The 27,745-nt window shown below is 38.9% G+C and overlaps 1 protein-coding gene across 1 annotated transcript; it reads left to right on the forward strand.

Moving 5' to 3' along the window:
* The first annotated feature begins 223 nt into the window (after positions 1 to 223).
* On the forward strand, positions 224 to 27,344 carry VAPA (VAMP associated protein A). The gene is made up of 6 exons (XM_066183507.1): positions 224 to 420; positions 17,001 to 17,153; positions 19,732 to 19,835; positions 21,056 to 21,136; positions 23,515 to 23,691; positions 24,656 to 27,344. The coding sequence occupies exons 1-6, from the start codon at positions 345 to 347 to the stop codon at positions 24,812 to 24,814; spliced, it is 750 nt and encodes a 249-aa protein (XP_066039604.1). The 5' UTR covers positions 224 to 344; the 3' UTR covers positions 24,815 to 27,344.
* The last annotated feature ends 401 nt before the right edge of the window (positions 27,345 to 27,745 follow it).

Raw genomic sequence — 27,745 nt, forward strand, 5'->3', positions numbered from 1 at the left:
GTGTGTATATGTGCGACGACCCCGCGGCGCAGGGGCGCATGCGCACAAAGAAGGCCGGGAGAGCGCGCCGCCGCCGTCGTGCCCGCGCAGGGGGCGGTGCTGCCGGGGCGGGGAGGGCGCGGGGCCGCGCTCGGGGGCGCGCAGCAGCAGCGGCAGTGCCCGCCCTCGGCCCGCGCCCCGCCGGCAGCGCCCGCAGAGCCGCGCCGAGACACCGCCCGCCCGCCGTGAGGGAGCGGCGGCACCGCCGGCCCCCTCCGCCCCTCCTCCTTCTCCTCCGCCTTCTCCTCCGCCTCCTCCGCCCTCCCCGCTGCCCCTCCTCCCGCCGGAGCGAGCGAGCGAGCGAGATGGCGGCCGCCGGGGCTCTGGCGAAGCACGAGCAGATCCTGGTGCTCGATCCGCCCACCGACCTCAAATTCAAAGGTGAGGAGGGGGGAACCCGGCGCGGCGGAAGGGAGCCGGGCGGCAGCGGCGGGGTGTCCCGTTCCGCCCGGGCGCCGGGCCGCCTCCGGGCGCCGCGTTCCCCGCTGCCTCCCGCGGGCGGGCCGCGGTGCCGGGCGCTGCCCGCCCGCCGGGGGATGGGGGGCGCCGCCGAGCCGGCGAGCGGGATCGGCCGCCGCCATCTTGGGATCCCGCGGGGATCCGCCGTGCCGGGTGGGATCGGCCGCCCCCTCCCTGCCCCTGCCCCCGCCCGTCCCGCCGTGTCACCGCTGCGCTCGTAGGCCCGGCCCCGGGGCAGCGGCGCCCGGGGGCGCGGGTGTCGCTCTCCGGTCGCTGGCGGTGTGGGCTCCCTCTGGCAGCAGCGGGCAGAGAGAGGCCCTGGAGCGGGCGGTGGAAGCGTTGCGAGGTTCCAAGCTTCACGAGGTTCCCCCAACGTCTGGCCTTGTCCCGGTTTTCCTCTCGGGCGTGTTGGGGCCCCGGTGTCCGGGCGGAGCTGGTGCGGCTCTGCACCATCAGTGCCCGGCTCCCGCGCCCTGGCCCCGGTGCCCCGCAGCCCGGCAAAGGGCTCCCCGCCCTTTCCCCGGAGCTGTCATGTCTCAGGCAGGCTATCAGAACCTAAACAGGGAGCTCGCCTCTTCCCTGGGAATGAGGGAAATGGAATGCGTGCCTTTCGGAAGTTTTATGTGTGTTGCGTGCCGACCGCATGGCTGTGACTGCTGACGTGCTGCTGTCAAAATAGGTCCCAGCTAGTGCTGGTATCGTGTGTGGCTGTGGTTTTCTCTCCTCATGAGTTAGATAGTTGTGAGAGGATCTGTCAGAAATGAGTGATCGTTTAAAAGCAAGGGCATAAAGAAAAGCATGACAGAACATGTAGTTTTTGTGGTGATATGTTATACCTGTAAAGGGCATTGAGAAAGATCTCAGAACCTTTCAGATTTGGAATCATCAGTATTGGTTTGTTTTTTTTTTTTAAGTAGTTAATATTATGTGAACTTATATTTTTAAATGTTGTGACTAGTGTCAGCACATGTACGTGCCTAATCTGTAAATTCTTCTGTTTTCCACTTTTAGTAGGCTCGTTTTTCATTGTTTTAGAGGACAGAGTGGAATTTATGATGTTGTAAAAATCTTCCACAGACAACTAGAACAAATGAATGTTTGAATCAGAAAAGAACACTGTATTCCCCCAAAATACCTTTGGTCAGGCCCAGCATTTATATAAATTAGCAAACTATACTTGTTCCGTTGATCCATCAAATCAATTAAACCCCAGCATCTAATTATGCATATGAATTTCTTGATGGCTTCAATTTTAATTTTTTTTTTTTAAATTGCACTTTCATACATAGAGTCAAAACCCTTGCAGGAACTCGTCATTTTCGCTTGTGTTTTGTGTTGTTAAAATGCTGCCGGTCTGGCTGCACTCACATTTCAGTATGCTGTGTTCAGAACAGGTTGATGCAAGAACAGGTTGGGGGCAAATGCATTATTTATTTATTTTCTTTTTTAAAATTAAAAAAAAGCTGTGTCTAATTTGAAGTCTGCAAATGTTGAGATGTCTCTGAGCTGGAACTGGGTGTGATACGAAACAGTGTGTTGATAGAATAAATACTAGATTAGAAATTCTGTCTGTGTGAAGCTGTTGTCAGTCAGTGATCTTCATTGTGCTGTGTGTTTATGCACTTAGAGCATGAAATGTGTATTTTTTAGGCATAAACTTTGGTTTTAGGCTAATGCATATCTTAGGAAAATTCCTGTAGAGCAGACTAAGCAAAAACAAAATATGAAGCATAATGAGACTGCAGCACTCTCTATGACTGTACTATTGAAGTAATATAGTATAGAAAGTGCTGTCAATTGAGAGAGCATCGAGTGCACTCTCAAGAAATATTTTCTAGCTCTTTATTGTTTAGAGGTGTTTAAAATGCTTTGTGGGCCACAAACTAACCCAGTTCTAAAGTACTGTGTTGAAGAATACAGTATTGGCGGTAGGGAATTCTGAGTGTCACCTTTTAAAAAGTAATTGTTTAGTAAGAAGGAGAATATATGACTTAGAACAGATGTAGCATAGTGCAGGAAAAGCATAAAGCTTTGTTAAAAGAATAAAACTACATTTTTTTCAGTGCAGCAGGTTATTCAAAGTTACTTTATTGGTACAATCATCTATTTTTATTATTATTAATACTGTGGATGCATATGGAACAGAGATCCAGTTTAATTCTAAACATCTGAATTGAACAAATGGTTTTGTTGGCTTTCTTGCCTCAGGAAGTTATAATGGATTTGCTGACCTTTAGGGTAACAGTGAAACAGTGTGCCCCTTTACAACTATTTCATTAAAACATCCCTAGTACTTATCTTAAGAAGTTGTTAACAGGGCTTTAAATTCATCGTTGCCTGATGAAATGGCTTTTTTTATTGATATAACCGAATTTACTCTGTCAGCAAAAATAAGGTCTGTAATACATTTATCCTTGAGTTTTATTCAGCATGATTCAAGGGGAGTTCTAAAAAACATGTCCTGTAGTAGCTAACAAATGACATAGTTCCCTTGATGTCCAGGATTGCAATCGCATTTTCTTAGTGCTTGTAGTCCACAAATTCCAGTCATTAATAGTGTTTGGGTCATGGTAAATTCCCTCTGCCCTCCTTTGGTAGGTAGGTTTCTCTGGATTCTGAAACTATCAGGAGTGTCTTTAGAAAACCCACAAAACAATTAAGTATTTTTCATAGTGTTGTGCAAATGTGACAAGGGGGAAAATTGTACTTAAACATGATGAAACCAAGAGGCAGTTGATAAACTACATAATATCACTTCCAGACACTCACTGAGAATTTGCCTCCTTGCAAAATTCTGGTCTTGCACCCAGATTCTTCAGCCATATTGCTCCTGCAGGTTGGCTTTCTTTTGTATTCTAATTTATTTTATTTCATTTCTGAAATCTGAAGTTGTTGGAGTTTATTTAGGACTGGATAGGAAGAATTGAAACACAAGACACTTAAATGCAACCTATTTGGAAAGTGGAACATCTGCTTCTTACTGGTGTTTTCTTCATGTGCCTCATACCTGTAATCGTTGTTTGTAGCTTTAGTTTAGTGAAGATTATGGGAATCTGGAGCTGATGCCCTGTGAGTAAATATGGTTTTTAAACTTTTTTTTTAAGCCATCATGTAGTTTAATAGCAACATTTGAAGTTTTAGGTTCAAAAATTTGTAGCACTTTTATGGAAACTTCTTCTTCCTTAAGCCGAAGAAGCCAGTTTTGAAATTTTAAGTAACATGGTTTTAAGTTGGTCTTGGTTTATGGTCCTTTTTAAAAAAAAACTTTAAAAAGCTTCTCCAAATGTTTAAATGATCCATAAGACATGCTTCTGCAACACCTAATTGAAAATCAACACTGGTTGATTTGATGAGCTTTGGAAGATTAGTAGACAGTGTTCAGAATTTGAATTTCATGTGATTCAGAGGTGTCTGACTAGCAACACAAGATTATAAAAATGCCTGAATATTCTAAATCTGTATCCTTTATTCAAGTTCTTGTTTACAAGTATGTGAAGTCCAGTTGTGTTACCTTTGTAAACATCTCAAAATAATGAGCCACTCTTTTCCTGTAGCAGAAAGGAAAAAAAATTGGAACGTGTCTGTATGCAGTAAAATTTCTTTTTCATGGGTTGAGTTACTAGGAGAGATCAGTGGGACAGAGAATGTTTAATTTCTGATTGTTGACCTGAATCATAGTCTGGAATTGTCAGTGTGTTAAATCAGCTGGTGTATGTTCAACTGACTTTTCTCGGGCGATAGAGAGCACTTCACTCAAGTATTGCGGCTTATTCTGAAATGCATATTTCAACAAGCTTTTAAATAGTACAAGAATATTGCTGTAGATTATTTTGTAATCATTACACTGCTATTGGTAACACTGAAAGCCATGGGATATGTGTTGCTGCAAATCGAGAAGGTGGAATTTAAAGGCAAAAATAGCTCAATGTTAAATGCATCCCTTGCCCTCAAGGTCTGTTGCCAGAATTGGCCTGTGATGCCTTTTGGTGTAGGCAGAGTTTGAAGTCCTCAAGTGTGATCTTACTGCCTTACTTGTGTTTATCTTGATTATGTCAAATTTTATGCCTGTTTTCACTCTCTTCAAAGTACCAGTAAATTTGTCATGTCCTGATTTTCTAAGGTAGATTAGAAAAAATGGTGACTGGGATGTCAATTTTCTGGTATTTTCATTCAGGAACATTTTTGAAACCAAACAGTGGGAGTGTAGAGGGGGAAAAGCTGGTTGTAAGTGATTACTAATATAGTTGTGACTTTCTGATACTTTGAAATGGTTCCATTTAAGTTAATATTTTTGCTGGCTGAGAATTGCATAATGGCAATAAAATGACTCAGTATACAACACATAGTCTGACTTTTTATTCTTTTAAATACAAGAGTGGTTCTTGTATGCTTTGCTTTTCCTATATGTGTGCTCTTCCTATATTGTTCTATCCATTGTTTCATGGCTCAAATGTAGTATTTGTTAGTATTTTAATTTCTTTAAATCATAGTATTAATGAAAATCAAAGCACAGGATGATTTATGGGAATGTGTTGAGGAAAAAAAAAAGGAAGGTAATGTTTTTTACCTGGTGTTGCTTGTTAGGTGGTATTATGTTATACGGTCATCTCTACCACTGTGCTAGACTGCATTTAAAACTGCCTCGTAAAAAGGGAGTTATACTGATCTGTGAAGTCAGGTGTATTATAGTGTTAGATTATATTTTGGCAGAACTAGTTTGTAGTTTGTTTTAAGATTCAGTCATGGAATATTTTCCAGTGGTGATAGAGGTATCCAGCAGTGAAGATTTAGAAGTTTTGTCCTTTACCTGAATTTTACAGGGCTCTGTTTTACTTAATATTGCTGCTGCTTCGCTAAACAGTAAAGCACCATCCAAACCTCACATCTTGTCCTTCTAGTGTGTAACAATGATTATTGGTATAAAAGCTTCACCTTTGCATTGTAATTACTATAAAGTGCCTACTCATGCTGCTTGTTGATAGCGTAAGCAGGTGTTCTAGATCACCACAAGACATTTTTATTAATATTATAAAAACATTCTGTATTATGCATGAATAGTGTACTGTTGTTCAAGGCCAGGCTGAAAAGTCGAAAGTTTGAGAGGAGCTGTTTTATTGCATCTGTAAATAGGTCTGAATATTTAGTACACCGACTGTCCATTGTGGAAAAAATAAATTGTTCCTGGTTTGGCCTGACCACGGATTGTGAATGTTTTACTTTCTGATCAACTTTGTCTTTGGGAGATATTTGTTAACCAGATCTTTGTGACCGTCAGTCACTAAAGGGTTTTACATGCTTCCCTTATAAGCCATGAATTCAGGTAGAAAAGGTTTCTGAAGAGAACTTGCTGCATTAAAAGTGGAAAACTGACTAATTAGATAAGTATTACACTTCCCAGTTTGGAAGCTGTCAATTTACAAGGCTTGTGGTGTCAGATGAACCTGGTAAGTTAGTGTAAGTTTATTTCTTTAAGAAGAAAAGAAAATCAGCAAAATGACTCTACTAAGATAATTTCTGATGTGGTATTTTTGAAAAGAAAAATGCATAAATACAACTTAGAATTTTACTGATTTTGTTTTTCTTAAGGTGGTAAGACTTTACTTGGAGCATGGTTATCTTGGCCTCTAGCTTCTCTTGCCTTTTGGTGTTGTTTTGGATTGTGTAAGGTTGTTTCTGGCATTTTAAATTATTTAGCAATGTAGATGTCATATTTCATTTTAGTATTTGAAAATATTTAGAAATAGATGGTTATGTAAAGGAAAATAGATATTTTCACTTCATTCCTATATGAACAAGGTCTTGTGAATTAAGATAGTTTGCTGAATATTATCCTGCTGTAGGACTTCATGTATTTAATAACATGAAAGAGGAAGAAAATAAAAAGAGAAATAAGTGTTTTCACAAAATTTAAGAAAACAGTCAAATCAGAATTTGTCTCCCCTTTGTTTCTCAAAATGTGGTCTTACTTGGATTCAAATCTTACTCTGACACTTCAGTGCTTGAATTGATCTGGCCTCAATGGTAAGCAAAGCCTTGGAGGAAAGAATAAAGACGTTGGGGTAGATGGAACATGGAATAAAATGCAGTGTCCCAGGTGGAATGTGGCAGTCTGATCTGAGACCTTTATCTGTGATATTGGGGTTTGCCCTGACCCATGTGCAGGACCTTGTACCTGGCCTTGCTCACCCTCATGAGGTTCCCATGGGGTCGCCCATCACTCCTGTCAAGGTCCCAGTGGATGGCATCCCTTCCCTCCAGTGAATCCACTGCATGGCTCCCTTGGTGTCATGTGCAAACTTGCCAGGGTGATGTGACTTCCACTGCCAGTGTCATTGATGAGGACACTGAATCATTTTGGTCCCAATATGCATCCCTGAGGGATACAGGCGCCACTTGTTGCTGATTTTCACTTGAACATTCGAGCATTGACTGGAGCTCTTTGGGCAAACCACACAGACAATTTCTTGCCATCTAACAGTCTGTGCATCAAACTCATACCTGTTGGATTCAGCGGCAAGAATGTTGGGAGGGACCATACTGAAGGCTGTACAGATGCCCAGGTAGGTGACATGTGTAGCTCTTCTTTTGTCAATTGCTGTCCGCCATAGGGCCACTGGATCAGTCAGGCAGGATTTGCCCAGGATAAAGCCATGTTGGCTGTCACTAACTCCTTGTCTTCAATACATTTTGATGTATTTTTGAGGAAAGTCTGTTCCATTTTTCCTTAATGACCTTGGTATGGGTGAGAGTGGTGTGTGCTGGTACAGCTCACTGGTAAGGCAAGGTGAGGAGATGTGATGAATGCAAAAAAAAAAAAAAATTATGTGTGCTAATAATAAAACATATTCTTAGAAGTGATGAAAAAGAAGTAAAACTAGTGACTAGTACTTAATCATGGGTTTATTGTGAATGTGACAAGTCATGAAATGGTGCAAATGCAGGACTGTAATTTTGTAGTGAGGAAAGTATTAATGTCAAGGTTTTTGGCTTTGATGAAGCTTCATCTGAATGCATCCCTGGCAACACCTAGTCAGATAAAATGAACCCAAATGGGAATGATGCAAAGACAACTTTATTAACACAAGTGAAGTAGAATAGCTTTAGCTTGTTAGTCTTAGCAAAATGAAGACTGAAAGGGGACCTGATTGCTATCTATAGATACATCAGCAAGGTAAGCACCGGGGAAAAGAAAATTTATCTAGACGAAAGGATAGGATTGGTGGTAAAATGAATTTGTTTCAAGTGGCTGTGAATGTATTTAGATCATTAGAAACCTAGCTGAATTTGAATCATGTCGGTCTGAACCAATCTTCTAAAAATTATGTAGGCAAAAATAATTTTAAATTCATCAGATACCATCTTACAAAATTATTAGTTTTGTGTGGATTTCAGGAAGCTTCTTCTAGGTCATGAGTTGACAATGTTCTTGTAAGTTTGGTAGGACATTCATGGTACACAATTATGTACTTAAGCTGGAGCAGATATGTTGTGTTACATTCCAAGACATTAGAATAGCTTGACTGAGATGTGTTTAATTTTTTTCCTTTGTAAAAAGGGATATCCATTAATTTAAAAATCATATACATGGGAGTAACAGCTTCATATGTGAAATAAACCTAATTATTCTAGTCCATAGGGGTATTATGTTAATGTAACATGTTACCATGTTTAACACTAAGGTGCTAATAAGGCCAGTAAACATAATAGACCCACTGAAAGTAAAAACTGTTTGCTTTTTTAATATGAATGTCCACTAGCCATCTACCAGGCGTATTCTGGGTTCCAGCTCAGGTTGGAACTCAGCTGCATCTGTAGAAGTGACCTGGCTGGTCCTGAGAAGTGTGGCTGCGTTAGCTCAGCTCAGATCTGGGATTGAAGTTGATGAGGAAGTGGAGTTTGTGGTCCTGCCTGATCGACAAGACCGGCTAAATGCAACTTCTGTTAGGAGCAGGTGTTTGTTTACATGAACGACTGTAGGAAATTATTGTGCTTGGCTTTCAGCAGCTTGGGAAATGGAGACCTGTAGCCTGTGCTTCCAGAGACTGAAAAGTCACCCTGAAACATCCATGGTCTGTTAGTGTGTTTGGGAGGCAGTCCAGTGTCAGCTAGACCTGTCTGTAGGAGATTTTAATGCCTGATATGCAAGTCTGTTTTGACCAGGCTCTATGCCATGTAGCAGTCCCAACAGCTAAAACTTGTTTTTCACTTTCTTTTCTTTTTTTTTTTTTTTAAAGACTTTTCTGGGCTTTGGTCCGTGCTAGGAGACTTACAGATTTGACTGATTTTTGAAGTTACTTTATTACACTGTTGGGATACTGCTTGCAGGGAAACCAGTGAAAACCACAGGAGCTGTGGTGGTCTGTTCAATGTTTGTGTCTGGTCTCTGACACCCAGTTCGTGGAGCAGGTTGGGAAAAGTGCAAGGCAAGAGCTTTTGATCAGGTCTTCTGTGGGAAGACTGATTGTCTATGTGCCACTACAGCTGTCATCTGAGATGATTACAAGTGTTCTGATTACTACTATACAGTTTGAAGAGTATCTTGCATGTTGCAATGCAGATCAGTTAGGTGTATCCAATGGAAGATTTCTTATATGACGATGCATATGAATTTTAAGCTGCTGGATATTTGAATATTTTAATTAGCACATCTGGGTTTTTCAGCATCACTGAAGCCATTTGTAAGCTATAGCAGGTTAAATACAAAGCAAGTTTAAAGGGAAAAAGGGAAAAGTTACTTTTTTATTTATTTCTGTTGATCAAATATGTTAATGTTCTGGAAATCTAAGAATTTCTGTAAATTTCAGACTCATTAGTTATCCCACCTTATGCAAGCAAAGAGAATAGTTGCTCCAGCAGGAAGGGTTTATAACATAGCCCTTACTGAACTAAATCTATACTGAAAGATTGTGTGTATATATTAGTTGCTTCAGGACTTTGGGGGGATAATTTGATGGTTTAAATGTTCAAGTTTAGCACCATTGAAATATTTCTCCTGTTCTTGTTATTTCAGCAGTGCTTTGGCATGAATAATACTTTATGATTAGATCCTGAAGACTTTATCCTAGTAGAATTAAGAGCTACCAATTTTAGTATGCTCTTAATACGTCTTTGGCAAGAATAATAACGTAATCAAGTAAAGCTAAATTGCAAGTAAGAAATTCACAATATTATGGAGGTTAAGTTACTAGCATCCCTTTGATGTTAGTAACCAGACAGTTCTTAAGTAATGGGACTCTTTCAATAGGAAAAAATATCAAGAAATGACATATATGACTGACTTGGGCCTAGATTGCTAGATTTTAAAGCTTAAGCTAAACACCAGCAGTAAGATCTTTGTATGAAGTTATTTCGTGTTAGAGCATCTTATTAGTAGTGGTGGTTTGTTGTTGTTAAGGCTAAAGAAACCATTGCCCATATTTAATGTTAAATGCATGACAGTCTACATTTATTTTATCTGTATTTTATCTAATATATAAAAAATAATGTTCTCTTGACCAGAATTCCTGGTAATGATCTGTAGCTGTACTTTACCCTTGAGATAGATGCTTACTGCATTTTTACTGTGGTTTCTTGGCTACTAACAACATTTCAGTCACAAGCTGGGGTGAATAAGACGTTTTGATCCAGAAAAAATATGTAAGGAAATATTTTGTCTGCTCTGAAATGTCACTGTGTTGTATTTTTGTCTTTTCTCTGTCAGAAAGGCAGGCAAAAGGTTTCAGCTCCCATTTTTCTTACAGCAGCCCCCAGAAAAGCGTGTGTGCCAGCGTCTGCACAAGCACCTCTAATAAGCTGTGTAGCCATATGCAGGCTCTGTCCCTTTGACAGAGGAAGATGAGCTATTTTAGGATTAAAAAATGGGCATTGTCTCAGCATTTTTTAGAAAGAAAAATCTATGATAGACACGTCAGCAGCCTGAATGCTGACAGCGTGTCATCGTGGGGAGCTCAGATAAAATCTGATGTTACCCCTTGTAAACAGTGGTAGCCTGGAATCAACCCTCAGGAATTGTGGACATTGAGGTGTGTCAGCTTTCTTATAAAGCCTCTTTTGCATTCTGTATTTTACATTCAGGTTGATGATAAAATATAACTATTTCTCAAGTGCCAGGGTAGAATAAAAAGTGAAAGATTCTGTAATGCTGTTCTAATATATGAATATCTTCCTGAGAGCCATGGTTATTTGTAGGTATAATTAATCTCTCACCTTCATCCACTGATTATTCCTGATCATTCATATCCATGTTTAAGTATTAATCCGTGAAACCTAAGCTATTATGTTTCATAGACCATGAATAATTTTAATGTAAGTGATTTGTTAGAGTTGCGATTTCTCTTCTAGCTGGAGAAGGTATTTGAATGGTGATGGTTCTGGTAGTTCAAGAGGAAGGAGTTATTTATGTTCATTGGCAATGCATGTTATATATTCAGATTTTTTTCATAGAGGTCTGAATATGAATTTCTTAAAACGAATTTATGGAAATAAACAACATTCTCTTTTTTTGTCATCTGTGCTTTTTTCAGAAAGGACTACAAAATTTGATTCTGAGCAATAAAGTGCTTTGTCTATATTTAAGATCAGTTTTCTTCTCTGATAGTCAAGGTAGTTTTGACTTGCTACAGAACACAAGTGTTTCTCATTTTTAGATGTCTTTCCTTCAGTACCTCTGGTGGAAGATGATCTGGTCAAGGAATACTTAAGTAAGCTAGACATAGTAAGTCCAAGGACTCTGGTGGAATGCACATATGAGTGCCGAGGGAGCTGGCAGGTGGACAAACAAGCTGACAGGAACCTTGTGAAGTTCAACAGAAAGTGCAAAGTCCTGCAGCTGGGGAGGAACAGCCATCCAAGCAGCAGTGCAGGCAGGGATCTGACCAGCTGGGAGAGCGGCTTTGAAATGGCCCTGGGTCATGGTGGCCACCAAGCTGCTCATGAGCCAGCAATGTGCCCTTGCTGCAAAGAAGGCCAGTGGTGTCCCAGGCTGCATTAGCAGAAATGTTGCCAGCAGGTTGAGGGAGGTGATCCTCCCCCTGTGCTCAGCACTGGAGTGCTGGGTCCAGTTCTGGGCTCCCCAGTATAGGAGAGGCATAGACATAATGTAGACAGTCCAGAGAAGGGCCCCAAAGATGGTGGACTGGAGCATCTCTCTTGTGAGGAAAAGCTGAGAGAGCTGGGGCCACTCCAGTCTGGAAAACTGGAGGCTTGGAGAATCTTACTGACGTTTAAAATACCTGAAGGGAGGATGGAGATGGGTGCCCATGAGCAGACCAGAGGCAATGGGCACATCTTGGAACACAGGAGCTTCCCTCTGAACATGAGAAAACACATTTTTACTCTGAGGGTGACCAAGTAGTGGCACAGGTTGTCCAGGGAGGCTGTAGAGTCTCTGTCCTGGGATGTATTCAGAAGCTTCCTGGCCGTGGTGCTGAGCAGCTGGCTTTGGGTATCCCTGCTTGAGCAGTGAGTTTGGCCCAGATGACCTCTAGAGGTCCCTTCCAGCCACCACCATTCTGTGATTGCTGTGTCAAATGATGGGAAAGAAAAACAATTAAATTTTGGCCTAGTTAAAAAATTCCGTATTATATCATACAAATACAGATTACATGGAGCTTTCTTAATTTAACTTACTCTTTCTTTACTCCGTTGTTATGTTTGATTCGGGCAGAATGAGCTGCTGAAGATCTTATTCTGTTCCTCTCAGGTCTATCCAAAAGGTCAGTTTACTTGGTCTCAAAATTTGTCTTGCTTGGTTTACGATATCACTATTAGTTTTTATTCTGCTGACTTAAACTTATTTCTCATTTATTAGGGCTCAAATTGTCAAATGCAGTAAATGAGCTTTCTTTGTCTGCCCAACCTGACTTTATTGTGCACCTAAAGAAAACTACCTGGTCTGAGTTTGTTTTAGTTAAGGTGCATTGAAGTGTTCTGTATGTTTCAAGTGCTCCTGGAAATTCAAAGGTGATGCAGCAGCTGTGAAAAAACAGCATCCGCTTAAAGCATATAATCCCCATAGTTTTTGAAGTTAATACTGTGACACATTTTAAAGAGTTTGAATTCCTTTTGCCAGTCTGTGTACTTTTTTAATGTGTACTTACATTGTTTTTAGATGTGGCTGAATGTATCACTTTGCTGTGCCAATTTACAGCTTAAATACATTTCAATTCAATGCATAAGCTAGAGTGTTTTTTGGCAGACTAAGCTTAGATATTGGCTTTTGCAACAGCCACACTTCATTGTCTTAAATTGAAGAGGGCAATATGCTTAACATTTAAGCTGTTTCATAAAATGCTGTTGATTTTGATTAATAATTCATGCTCATTTTTGTGCAACTCTGCAAGTGATCTGCCTTCTAATTATCAGAGATTTTGTATACTTTAGTAAAATTATTATTTCTTCTTACCCAATTTTAGGTAGAGGTGGTATTTTAAGATAGGCTTTTTGTGTACATTATGACAGCCTTACTGATTTTAAATGGAGCTTCTTGCTGACCAAACCTGCCCCCTTCTCAGAAGTGCTTTGTTTGCTCTGTACTGCCAACAGCTAGAGATACTGCCATGGGTCTCACTTTCCTGGTGGTACCAAGCCTGTGGAAGTTTATCTAATCTCTTTTTTCCCACACTAGGAAGGCCTGTTCACATCATCATTTTTTCCCTGATGTTTGACCATTTCATATGGTAGGAAAATGGATTTTGAAGCTGGGACAGTGAAGGAGACCTGAATCTGAAGTGAAAATGACACCGTTGATGAAAAAGATCTCTGTATGCATCCTACCTTGTCCAGTAACAAGAATATTTTGGTTTTACTGCAGCATAACTGGCAAACTTGTGGCAAGCTGGGAAACTTGGCACTGTTTCAGCAATAGAAACTGGCTCTGCAGAATCTGTGGCATTTCTTCCTGCCCACTAGTTGCTGTATTCCAAGCTGTGTAGTTGCCAGAGGCAACCCTGGCATTAATGTTGTGGTGACTGCACTGCAGGATAGATGAAATAGAAACTCAGCACATAAAGTTTTTTGGATATGTCTGGTATTTCTGAGTGTGATTAGGCAGGTGTCTGTCCTTCTCTTCTGAGGCCCTCATAAGTCAGAGTGACAGGAAAACTTGTGGCACGGATTGTCACTGCTCCATTCAAAACCAGTTGGGACAAACTGGCACTCTCACAACCTTCATTGCAGGAAGATGCTGTAATTGGTGTCTTGAATTTACACTCCTAAGAGAGTTGTTAAATTAACTGCCCCCTCTAAAGTAACTCTTGACTTCAGAGGTTGTTAGATTGAGATTACAGGTTTATAAAGCAGTGACCTCTTGTCATTAGACATCATGTTACATTGGTATATAGCCTGAGGATTTTATTAGTTGAATTACCACACCTTCTGTGTGTACAGTTAGACATAAGCCTGTCTGAGATTTAAGTACTTAAATAAAAATCTGCTTGGACTTGAGTGTCATGCAAGCAGCAGGTGCCATGCTATTTTTGAGATTATAATGCTGCCCTGGTGTAGCTGAATATTTACTGAGATGAAGTGAGTGTGCATTTGTCCATTTTGATGAATGAGCAGAATGTTTGTATCCATTTTTGCCTGTTCTTTTCCTTGTTTACATGCAGTCTGTATAGTATGATCCAAACATTTCTCCTTCCTGGTTCTTCCGCCCCTGCCCCACAGTTTTCTTCAAGAGTGGTGGTAGTTTAGGCTTTGGCACTTAGGCTGTTAGTGCCAAATTTTACTTAATTTTCCCACTCCTCCAAAAGTAGTGGTGCTTATGTTTGCATAATAGTGAACTCTAGAATCTTCTTAAGATGTTGCAGTCTCTTTTTGAAGGGTATGCCATACTAACTTGGATCATGTGGCTCCTCTGAAAGATACTAGATTTTTTTTTTTAATTTACTATCCTTCTGTCTGTTTCTGCCTGTCCCTGCTCAGATCCATGCTGTTGATTTGCCACTAAACTACCCAACAGCTGGGATCTGCCGGAACGGTGAAATGCAGTCATTTTTTCCTTTTGTGCACCAATTTGTTACTGCCTGTTTATTAAATCTGATGGTTGCAAATCTTGAGAGACTTTATAGAACGATTTTCTTTAAAGCTTTTAGAAAGCAGGTGAAAGGTAAAGCTGTCATAAGCATCCTCTAGACCTTGAAAAAGATTTCAGTCGCCTCTGAAATGTCTGATTCTAAAAAATGTCCCTGAGCTAAAAGCTTTTTTTTTGTGAAGCATCCAGGAAATGCAAAGGAGGTCACTGCATTCATGTACCTGGGGAAGAAAAGCAGATTTCTTCTAATTATCTGAGGTGTTGAAACTGAGAGTAAATATCAGAGTAATTTGAAGAATGTTTTGAATCTTGTCTCATTATTGCACACTACAAAAAGGCAGGCATGAGGAGACCTTTCATGTCTCAAAAGAAACAGAACATCTTTTATTTTTAGTTGAAGAACCAGTTTATCATCAGTTTATAAATTCACTGTTGCTTTTTCTTGAAACAAGCTGGTTTTGAATAGTGTAGCTCCTTTTCTTGATGACTGTGCTTTTCAAAATGAGCCTCTGAACTGTGTCTTTTTTTCCTTTGTGCAGACTGCCCTTAGTAAAAGTAGTTGAGAAGATTGAGAAGCAGAGCTCCTCAGGTTGCCTAGAGTTGCAATTAAACAAAAGTAACTCACAAGTTTGAAACTCAGATTCAAGATGCTGTTTGCCTCTGGGCACTGCAAAAGCAGTGGTTATTAGATGACTAATAGCTTAGGTGGTTGTTAGTAAAACTCCCAGAATAACTTCCACAGAAATGTGTGTGTAGCTTGAAAAAAATACGTGTTCGGTGTATTATGAGTGTGTCACTAGTCTTGGAATGAGAAGAGTATTCGGCTGCCTGGTTTTAGTTCAGTTTGTGGTATGGGTGATGGGAGGTTTTTTTTGGATCTTCCTCTATAGGTAAAGACAGCTGGATCCTGCAATAACCATCAAAAGATGAGTGGCAGGAAACTTTCAAGTGATTTTGTAAATCTTGGGGGCTGTGTCAAATTTGCCTGGATTGAGAGGATGACTTATTTCATCCACCATTTAAAGTCAGATCAGAAGTGAAATTTCAGACAAATAATACCAGTTCCTGTTTTGTCAGAAGAACCTCACTGAATGTAAGCCTAGCTCACGTGTGTCTTCATCTACATCTCGGTATTCTGGTTCTCAGTGGTTCTCTTTGTAGTCTTTATATATTTGTGTCTTGGTGTTTGGTGTTAGGACTGTTTAAGGCTCTCTTAAAATCAAGTATTTGGAATAATAGAAATAAAGGCATCAGCCAAATAGTGAGCCCTCTAGTGTAGTAACGTTTGATAGTGGGCAGAGCTATTTCCTTCAGAGAAGTGCAGACACCTCTATGGAATAAGGTGTTCAGAAAATAATCGACTTCCTGTGTCTTATGCAATTAATGCTTTTGTTGTACCTTACCACTTGTTCATATCACTTACATTTTTCTATTTAATATGAAGTTTGCTTTCGTTGTAGTTTTTTGATGGAAAAGTTGTTGTGTTTTCAATACTGATAAAAATTATTGTAGTAATTTAATGTGTAGTTTTAAAGAACTATAAAGAAGGTTCTTAAAAGTTAATGTACACATGGAATAATATTGAATAAACTTCATGTTCATATGAAATACCATTTTTCTAGAGCCCTTTCAGTCTTGCTTTCTGACGACACAAACATTCATAACGGAGATTAACACTGCTCATAATGCTCTGAACCTTATTTTTCGTGCTGTTACTGTGTGGCATTGCATGAAGGTGATCTCTGCTGGAAGATGTGCTTTTGCAGTGTGATATTGAAATTACACCTCTTGTCCAGACTTGGAAGGAATTCCTATCCTGAAGGTTTAACATAAATACAGTTTAGAGAGTACACTGCATTGAATACATAAATATAGCAACTACAACTACAGTAGCAACTACAACTACAGTAGCAACTCTTGCTTTTCTGGGGTTCAGTTAGAGTACATGCATAAATATAGTATCATCTTTCTTGCTTATTTTGAGTTTAAAAGAGGAGTTCGATGCCTTATTCTGTCAAGTCTATAGGAGCTCAGAAGCCAACAGAAGCTGAAATCTCAAGAGCAGTGACTGTATTTTCGTCTCAACATTTTCTTTCTTTAAACAATTGAAAGACTGTTGCTTCTATTCCTGAAGAACAATTCAGGATGTGACCAGTACCTTCTAGGTATTTCAAATATTAAGAATAATTTGGTGAGAATACCATGTGCATATATGAACCACTTGCCAGCAGCTTGAGTCTGTGTAGTATTTAAGAGTTCTTGATTGCTGTAATGTGTATTGTTCTAAGGTGATAGCGCACTCTTTGCATGTAACACAGTTGTATGTGCCTAACAGGTATATGATTTAACCTGCTTTTAGCAGTTTGTTGACATCAAGATACCTTTTAAGAGTTACTTGTACTGTACGAACAGATTTCTTCTCCAGAGCTACATGTGTATTTAAAAAAGACCAACCTTTTTTTTTTTTCAGGTCCCTTTACAGATGTAGTAACTACAAATCTTAAACTACGAAATCCATCAGATAGAAAAGTATGCTTCAAAGTGAAGACCACAGCACCTCGTCGATACTGCGTGAGGCCAAACAGTGGAATTATTGACCCAGGATCATCTGTAATTGTTTCGGGTAAAAACCAATGTACAAAGTTGTGGGTTAAGTGTTTTTAAGGCCTTTGATGCAGTTCCCTAATCCTTGCTCTTAAGGGCTGTTTGAAGTAAGTCAGCTTTTTAAAACTTTCTTATTTTTAAATAAAAAAAGGATTCCCCTCATTAGTGTGTTGGCAACTTGATGTAGAGGTGCAGTGATACATGAAAAAAATCCTCTCTGAGGAAATACTTGCCTTTGTCACATTTATCTGTGGTTCTCTGAAAGGAGGAAAAGCAAGTTGAAAATGGGCAGTGACATTAACAGTACCTTTGCCTTAGACTACTATATTCATGTTTGTATCCTGAAATAGAGCATTTCTTGGCTGCTCTGATATGCTTAATGTGTAAAATTTCAGAGTTCATTGCATTTAAGAAAAAAATTAGTTTACGATTGTATCTAGTTGCTTTTCTCAAGAAAGTGGGAAGACCAGATACTAGTCTTCAGATTTGGTAAATGATTTTTGTAGGTCATTCTCCTGACCATTTTGTGGTAGATTCTCTAGAATTAGGGGAATTCAGGTAATAGAGATCAGAAGCAATACAGGTGTGAGCTCCTAGATCTCCTAGGTCCTAGAAAATTGTTTTAGAACCCTTGGAGACCTCTGTAGCAGAGCAAAAGGGAAATAATGGAGCAATCCTTAGAGCTTTTTGGATTCACATTCTTACACCCTTTGGGAAGGTTAAAAGAAGCTGGAGAACTATCTTCAGGTGATATGTTCAAATGATGCAAAGAACACAAGAAAAGTTTATGATTGATTAAAACCATAGAGTAACTTTCCTTGGAGAAGTTTTCTAATCTAATAGTATCTGTAGGAAAAACTTATTATTGCTTACCATGGGCAATCCAGCATCTGGACTCGTGGTACTTATTCACTGACTTGGGGATGAAAGATCATTTTACTGAGAATTGATTTAAGATTCAAGTAGTCAAAAACTTCTTTATTTCAATCTTCAACTGCAACTTACAGCCATTTTGCCTTAGCTGTGTGTTTGATCTGGTATCTGAGATTTTTCCAGTGGATAGTTCAGTATCACAATTAAGATCTTGCTGGCATTTCTCTTCAGGGAATTGAATAGATTGAGGGATTACATCCTGTGTGTTTTCATAGTTACAAACCATCCTTTTAAAGCTTTAAATATTTTAGGTTTTTTTAAATGAGTCAGTACTGGTGCTGTAAACAATATTGTGGCTTCAGGATCTCCAGTGAAGAGAAACAGTGTCACACGGCTTGAGTCTTCAGTTGGCATAGCAGGAAGTCTTTGATGTGCCTATTTCTGTATTACTGGATTCTCATGCAGTTATTCATCTACAGTGACCTCAAGATGTTTTCAAGTTCAGTTGTTTAGTTACAGTGATTCCACAGTGCTTTTCAGAACCAAGTTCTCTTCCCCAGAGTGTCAGCTTCATCTTTTTGTTTTTAGGCATATAATTTCTTTAGGGTCATTTGCTAAGATACGTGTGCAGATTATTTTTCTAATGACCCACTTTATCTCATTAGTCTCTCAACTGAATGTTTTCGCTGCTGAGTCATCTTTTATATAATTAAAAATAGATTTCTTCCACATTGTTGTGCAGAGAGGAATAACTATAGGATATTGTGGGTTGAAGCTCTTATGTTCAAAACTGAATGTTGAGGTAGTGTTAGCTGTCCTCAGACTGTTTAATGCATCATGCTGATTCAGAGCCAAGCCAGTTTTTAAATTCATTGTTGGAGATGTGATTTGACAGTCATTTTAAGGAAGTCCACAGACATTTTTAAATCATTAATTACTTTTCAATTGTGAATCACCAAGTAGCTTTCTTCGGCTGTATTTTTTTTTCATTTTTTTCCAAAACTAAAAAAATCCATAAGAGCTGTTTTTCTTTACCTTGATACTCAAATTTACTATTTATTATCCTGTCATGTATTGTTTGTTAACTTGTTAACAGCAATTGCTTGTTGGTTTTTTTTCATAATATAATGGGCTACTCTTGTTCCTTCTCAGCTTGTTACTGTTACTTGTTAATGTTTTTCCTTGTGCTTTTGCATTTTTCTAGCTCTGTCAGTATCTCTGCCATGGTTTTTTTATTACTATAAAATAGGTACATATACAGATACATGGCATCCTGTAACAGTTAATTTTTCTTATATTTTTCTGCTTCTCCTAATTTTGTGAAAAGATACACTGAACTGGAATTCCCATTCTGTGGAAGAGAGGTGTATGTTCATTGCCAAATAATTTATCTTTCCAATTCACTGAGTCCTCATCCTCTGGTAGATAGAGTTGCAAGCCTACTGCCACATACACTTATTTAGATGTAATTTTTTCTGGTCACTTCTACAGGATTTGTTTGTTCATATTTTTATATGAAATGTTTTTTCCTATAATAATTACGGAAATAATCATGTCAGCCACACCAGACTCTGACCTCTCAGTTGCTTTTTCTACAGTGTTTGCACTGTCTTTGCATTTTAACTTTCAGTGTCTGTTCAATGAGGAGTGAATCTAAAGTGGATAGCATGCTTGCTGTAATGATTAGCTGAAGAATCACAGTTTTATTTTTTCCTTTGGAACAGTAATGCTGCAGCCTTTTGACTACGACCCAAATGAGAAGAGTAAACACAAGTTTATGGTACAAACAACCTATGCACCACCAAATATTACAGATATGGAGGCTGTGGTAAGTTAAAGTGGAGTAAAATGGCTGTTGTATTTTTTTTTCTTAAAAAGTCAGGCTTAGCTCTAAATGATCCATGTTTTTGCAATTTCTTTTTGAAGAAGATTTGGGTTTTCTCTGAACAAGTGTGACTTCAAATGTCACAGAGTTTTTAATAAGAGATACAAGGTCAGTTCTTAGAACTTGCCTGTAGTGATTAACCTAGAGGTTACTGAATGGAAATAATAGTGTGTTTAAGGTAAGGTCAGTTCAGTGTTAAAATATGAGCATATTATCCCTTTACGTGCAGCTAATTTGAAAGGGATAAACAGATTGAATTTGAAGGAATCAAGAGTATAGTCCAGCAGCAAGCCTAAAGCTGTATGAAAATGGGTTCACTTGGTATGAAAAGTGGTATGTTAAGTGAAATGTTGAATGAGATTATAATGAATTAAATTAAATTATAATGAATTTTCAAGACTAAGATGTGTCTTGAAAGATACCTACAAGATACTAAGTGGCTAAACACAGCACAAACGGTAGGTTTATTTTTTGTTTTAATAGAACGTGTTGTAGCTTTAGTTCTTTGACTGGGTTGGTCTGATGCGAGATCCAGAAAGAAGATCCATAGGTTTGTGCTTATTCAGAAGTAAGGTGCCTGTTACTGATTTTACTGACTGGCAGCAATGGGAATGAAGCCCTCAGTTTTCAGAATGCGCCTTTTAGGGTGAGTGTGGACTCACATAAATATGTCCTAAGGTGGAGGTCAACCTTGCACATGCTTTTAACTCTACGAACTATTTGAAGTAGTGCCTGGGTTCACACAGGTACGTTTGATGTTCACTGAAGGCAGAGAACGAGAGGGGGAACAAAGGATAAACGTGAGATTTTATAAATTGCTGAAATCCAAGAGACCTTTTCAAGTTTGGGCTCTATCCCTTTTTCATTATGTGTTAAAAAACCACTGTATTGTCCCCTCCCTTTTTCATACAAATCTCAGATGGATCCACCCTTTCATTCTGTTTACTCTTTTTCGTTACCAGACTTGAATAACCATTTCTAGCTTTTGTTACTTCACAGCAGTAAATCTGAACAAAAAGCATTGTTCATAAGCAAGTCTGGATATTGCAGGGAGGGTAAGCACAGTGTTCAGCTTTACAGGAAGCCAGTGCTAAGAGCACTGAACTGTTGAGATGTTTTCATGAGTCCAGCATGTTAAATAACTGTATTAATTGTTTTCTTAGTGGAAAGAAGCGAAACCTGATGAGTTAATGGACTCCAAATTGAGATGTGTGTTTGAAATGCCCAACGAAAATGATAAACTGGTAAGTGAGAAATAAGAAACTGTCGTACACTGACTCGTGGGATCTCACAGAAATTTCAGGAGTTTTTAAACCTATTTGATTTAACGATGAATGAATTGATGGAATTTGTACTAAATTAGACAGGAGGGGTTGTTCAGTATATAATTTTTTAAGGATTCATAGAATCATGGAACAGCCCAGGTTTAAAGGGACCTTGAAATACCATCTGGTCCAGGATCTTGTCCGAAAGGGAATACTCTGTCCAACCACATCTTAAAAAAACTCCAGCAATGGAGAGCAGTGCTAAAAAAGTACCTTTTTGTTATTTTTCTACTTTATAGTTTTCAGATTCTGTCTCAGTTTAATCTTGGGGGGACGGAGATGTAGGGATTGCTTTGTGGTCTGGATTTTTTTGGTTGGTTTGTTGTTTTTCCTTATGTTTTGGTAAAGGATAATTTATGAGATGAAGGTGTAAGCTTTCCTATGTGTGTGTTAAACAGTAAAAACGTAAGGATTGACCATTTATTATCGAAGCACTTAGTTATCTACTTTCTGACTTTAATTTTATGAAGTGTGTAATGTAGTGAGAGAAATGTTATGGGTTATACAAAACTACCTCCTTTTGTACTTTCTCCTAAGAAACTGTCCCTAGGGACAGAGGAGCTTACTCTTCAATTAAAAAAGTCAGCTCTTTACAGCCACTCTTAAAGAGCTTTAGGCCCTTTTAGGGCCAACTCTTTAGGGCCATTTTTCTTAAAATGCAAGAGCTCTCCATCCTGGTGTGTAAGAAATCAAGGAAGGCAGGCCAGAAAATGGCATGGCTGAGCAAGGATTTGCTCCTTGCGTTGAGGAGTAAGAAGGCAATGAACTGCCAGGGGAATCTGGGACACTTGACGTGGGAAGTACAGGTGTAGGGTTTAGGGGTGTGTAGGGGTAGGATCAGGACAACTAAGGCACAGATGAGTGTGGCAAATGATGTGAAGAGAAGGGACTCTGTAAGTATGGAATATGTCAGAAAAGAAAGGATAAGGAGAGTGAACCCCCCTAATAAATAAGATAGGGGAACTGTTGACAACAAATATGAAGAAGGCTGAGGTACTCACTGAGTTTTTTGCCTCAACCTTCACTGTCAGTCAGGCTTGCCATGTCTTGGGGGTTCTTGTGGTTGAAAAGCTGGACATGAATCTACAGTGTGTGCTCACACCCCAGAAAGCCAATTGCATCTGGGACTGCATCACAAGAAATGTGGCCAGCAGGTCAAGGGAAGAGATTCTCCCTTTCTCTACTGTGCCCTTGTGAGACCCTGGCTGGAGTCCTGAGTCCAGCTCTGGGTTTGCCAGCTTAAGGAGCATGTGGACCTGTTGGAGCAAGTCCAGAGAAGGACCGTGAAGAAGTTAAGAGGGCCGGAGCACCTCTCCTATGAAGACAGGCAGAAAGAACTGGGGTTGTTCAGCCTGGAGAAGAGAAGGCTCCATGGACACAATGCAGCAACTTTCAACACAGGCAGATACTGATTGCACAAGGGAAAATGATTTTAAACTAAAAGAGGAAAGATTTGGGTTAGATGTTTGTAGGAAATTCTTTGCTCAGGAAGTAGTGAGGCACTGGAACAGGTTGCCCAGAGAAATTGTGGATGCCCCGTCCCTGAAGGTGTTGGATCAGGCTTTGAGCAGTCCAATCTGGTGAAAATTGTCCCTGCCCATAGTGGGGAGAGGAGTTGGAACTAAATGTTTGAGGTTCCTTCCAACCTAAACTATTCTATGATTGTGTGATTTTGAGCAGAGTTGTGGGAATTAGATTTTTGATTTTAATATTGTTCTTTTCACAGCTTTTTTGTGACTTTTCAAAATTAGTAATGTGTATTTCAGATGCTGTGAGACTTAAAATTTCATGTTTATGCAGTTTATTTTCCTTCACTAAAAGGTATTATAAGTGTAAACCATTTGTGTCCCACATACTTCATAGGAGTTTGTGACATGGCCTGTTCTGGTTTTACTTTGTTTTACTTTGTTTTGTTTCTTACTATTGCAGAATTACGTTCTTGCTTTTATTTCCACGCGCGCCCCCCCCCCCCCCCCCCAAGTTCACATGCTCTTTGGTGTATTTTATGCTCTCCTTTGGATACCTCTGTCTTGGTTTGGGAACCTCCTGGGTCAGTGTTAAGCAGCTAAAGTATTAATTTGTGTCTCAGTAGAGTGTAGTACCAGGTAAACAGTGCAATTGTCTCTTGGTTTTTTAATACTTGGGCTAATCAGAATGGAACTGTCAGTGTGTCTGTTCAGCTTACTGTACATATAAACCTCATTGAACTATATTAGTAGCTTCATTGTTTCTCTTTTAAGCTGTGGATGATTTTTCTCTAGGTAAGTAAATTCTCAAATCATTCTTGATGTTTGTAGAATGATATAGATGCAAGCAAATCCGCCCCAGTACTGAACGCATCTAAGCAGGATGGACCGATGCCAAAACCACATAGTGTTTCACTCAATGATACTGAAACAAGGAAGCTCGTGGAGGAGTGCAAAAGACTTCAGGCAGAGATTATGAAGCTGACAGATGAAAATCGGCACCTGAGAGTAAGTTCTGTGTCCACATTTATACTGAAGTGGTTTCCCTCTTCTTGATTAAAAGGTCTGGTTTGTAATTAGACCAAAAGATGTATGTTCCAGCAAGGAGATAAAGCTGTTAGAATGTCAAGATCGATTCATAATAGGACTTTACTGTCCTGTATATAATGTATATTTTGACCTTGTCGGTGATTGGGACTTGGTGATTGTCATGGATGAGATGAAGCTGCATAATTTTCTTAAATGAAGTGGTCCTATTTAAGGTGATTTTAGTTACTTTAAGTCTAAGTCAAAGCTACTGAATTAGTAGCTTTTAAAAAGTGATTTATCTTTCATTAATAATGAGTAAGTGAGATCCAAAGCAGTAACATTTTGTATTACAAACAGCTAGTGAACAAGAGCAGTTGTTTGGCCAGAGGAGGTAAGCACACACTACTTTCTTGTACATTTATGTGAAGGTGTCATTTCAGTGACCTGTAACTAGTCAATACATGACTTTACATGTCTTTTCTCTATATTTGCTTTTGGAACAGTTCTGACAATTTCATTGACCATAGTAGCCTCTTAAAGACCCATGAAATAATATATTATCTCCACACCTGTTATTCAGATAACATGGGCCCTAAACAAAGCAGATGTTATCTCCTTAACAATAAGGAATTACTGCTATTTAATTTTGACACATATTAAGTAAGAGCAGAATGCGTCATTTGGCCTAGAAAGATTTTTGGTATGTTTTTAAAGCAGAGAGACTAGTGAAGAGAGAGTAGTGAATTACGGTCCTTACTTAAAATATGGTTTTCAATGTTCATGTTTTGGATTTTGGTGTGATGTAATGTTGTATGTGTTGGGGGATTTTCTTAAACTTATTTAAATATTCACCAGTAAATATGGCCTTTTGAGTTGTTCTTACTATCCTAGTGATGTGTTTATGTTTTTTTTTTTTTCCATCTGTGTTTTCTCCTCCCCTCAGGATGAAGGCTTGAGGCTCAGAAAGGTAGCGCACTCGGATAAATCTGGATCACCCACAGCTTTGGCCCTCAGAGATAATGGCTCTAATTCTCTTCCTTCACTTCTTGTTGTAATTGCAGCCATTTTCATTGGATTCTTTCTAGGGAAGTTCATCTTGTAGAAAGAATGAGTGAGAGAAGCATGCAAAACTGCAGCTTCCTTTTTTTTTGGTTTTTTTTTTTTTGGTTTTTGGTTGTTTTTTTTTTTTTTTTTTTTGTTTTCTCTTGGCCAGAAAAAGGTTTGTTTACCTACCACATCATGGGTAGTACGGCCCGAGCAGCCGTTCTTGTGTACAGCATCATAACAGGCTTTGCCTCTAATGATCTCGCACGGTTAGAAAACACAATCTGAAAAGACAAACTGTTCAGCTGCTGGACAAAATTGTACATTCAGTCATCGATAGCAGGTATCAGTTGCACAGTCAGTCCTTTAAGAAAATTAATAAATAAAGAATTGTTCTTTCTTTCTGTGGTTTTAATAAGAATTCAAAAATTGTTCAGAGTCTTGTAAATGTTATTTTAATAATCCTTTAAAATTTTATCTGTTGCTGTTACCTCTTGACAAATGATTTATTAGATTGCTAATCCCACTCATTCAGGAATATGACAAGAGGTATTCTGGGGGAGATGGTGCCTCTTACTGTGTAAATTTTCTCCTTACCTTACTTTGCTAATATCATTGCAGAATTTCTTTCTTATTCCTTGTGAGGCATTGTTGAGAGTTCTTCATCCTTAACAGTCCTGTCCCATAATATTTAACATGACAAAAGAAATAAAATTGTTAACAGATTTTTCTGCTGGGTAGCCTGTTTGTGTGTGTCGTGCTTTTAGAGGGGATTCTTAACAAGTTCATTGTTCATGGTAATTTGCTACTTGTAACAAATGGCTATTTTGAAGTTTATTTGCTTAAGTCTCTGGCTTTGACTGTTGTAATTGAAGCTTGGGAAAGAAAGAAAAAAAAAAGGTTTCCATTCCATTTGTTTAAAAAAATGAACTGTTTTCTGGCTGCTTTCAGCTACTAAGAGGATGGTTATCAAACTTGTTTTGGGACGGAATAATTTGGATATCCAGCAGGTGCAAATGCCAGACATGAATGTTTTCAATATATTAATAATTTGCTTGGATTGTGCAGGAGTGTAATAATCAACCTTCTGTTCCATCTTTGGATCTTCTGGGTGTCTTCCAGGAGTCAACATTATTCTTTGATTTCTTAAGGGTACTTAATTCGCATATATTAACTTACTCAGTTTATAATTCTGTCTTAGCAGATAGTAAAAAATGCAAGTTGAATCATTCAGACACCCGTAGTGAATTCCATGATGCAGAAGAGTTGATATTTGCTGAGTTGCTCACCTTTTGCTCAGTTGCTCACCTTTGGGAAATAAAAGTCATTTTATGCAACTCTTGGCAGATCCACCTGTTTTAACCATGTATAGCTAAGTTTTAAAAAATGCATTTTTGGGGTCTGAAATGCTTCCCTGCACTTAATCTTACGTCTTGCCTCATCTCTGAATATGTCATAAAAACAAACAGTAGTATTGAAACAAAATATTATCTGTACTTCTGAGTAAGCATAACCCAATACAGGGAATTACTTGTAAACTTGAAAAATTGTGGAAGAGGTATACTCCTGTAAGCAAAATTGTGTATGCTCTTGGACAGCTTGACTTGATGTGGTGCAGCTAAGTGTGTTAGACCTTGGTATATGCACACCTTATGTAGCTGAGAAAAATGTTCTGGGAAAGATGTTCGTTATCTTGGTTGCCTTTGATTTCTAGTGCTTTTCTTTTTTTAAGGAAAAAAATTACATCATGTTCTATCATAGCTCTCTGTGACAAACTTTTTTTATAAAATCTTGCACATGTACAAGGAAGGTGATGGAGAAAATGCAAATACTGCTTATCTTTTCACTTAAGCATGCAAGCACTGATGTTTCCGATTACTTGTTCCAGTGTCTGCATTCAAGTCTCCTTCAATCCTAGTGACTGGAAAAAACTATGTTAAGGTTTTGATTATTTTGGTTCCACTGGTTCCGAATGGTGTATTTCTTCTGATTTTTTTCTCTAACAGAACATTTCCACATCAAACTTTCATAGCCTGTTCCGGACTGATTACGTGGAAAATAACAAAAGCAATATTGTGCAGGATGTAGTTTGCTTCAGACAGAGCAGTCATTTCTGCGTTGAAGGGAGAAAAACCAAACAACCCTCTGGAAGATCTTAAAATGTTTACAGCATGGTGTGTGGAGGTTTTCAAAGGTGCTAGCGCTTAGAGGACTTTAAACTAGAAAAACAAGTCATTGCTTAATGCAGCTGACTCAGGTTTTGATATCTGGCAGCAGAAATATGGTAAAAGTAATGATAAAATCGGAATGAAATGAGGGTTTTTTTTCATAAATAAGAAAGGTGTTGATGGTAAAACTTTGGTCATGGTTTAAGTGATGTTTTCAAGGTGAAAGTGTACAGCACTCTTGTAACCAGAGTTCTCAGTAATGCTCTAAGGAGACTGTCTTGGTTTCCCGTAATCCCTTCATAGCTGTATATAAAATGTAATGCTAAAACTATTTTGCTCTCAGGAGTCACTTTGGATGAGATCAGCTGTATTCAGTGAATTATGTAATATGGATTAAATTGTTTGTCTTTGTTCCTGAAATGGTTAGAACTTCTTGCTTTGTCTATCTGCTTACTTGTGTATGTAAGCACAGGGAAATACAGTGTCTCCACCTGCTCCTGGTGAGATGAGCAGAAGGTGATGCCCATAAAGTCATGTGAGAGTAAATGCCTATCTTCAGTTAAATACATGTTGCAGGTTGCTCTTCTGATTTCTCAAAAGAGCAAGATGATACAAGTATACAGTATCAAAGTAGTTATTTAAAATTTTTTACGAATGTAGCACTTTAAAAAAGGGTAGTATGGTTAAGAGGGAAAAAAAGTAAACCTAGTTAACTAGAAGATACAACTTCTGTAGTAATTCTGGGCACCAAATTTAACCCACTTAAAAATACATATATATAAAGTTCATTTAAGAAAAAAGTTATTTGTATCAGTGCACAA

This window comes from Chamaea fasciata, unplaced genomic scaffold, assembly GCF_029207755.1.
Source record: "Chamaea fasciata isolate MVZ Bird 193981 ecotype frontalis unplaced genomic scaffold, bChaFas1.0.hap1 SCAF_1, whole genome shotgun sequence".
Classification (NCBI taxonomy): Eukaryota; Metazoa; Chordata; class Aves; order Passeriformes; family Sylviidae; genus Chamaea; species Chamaea fasciata.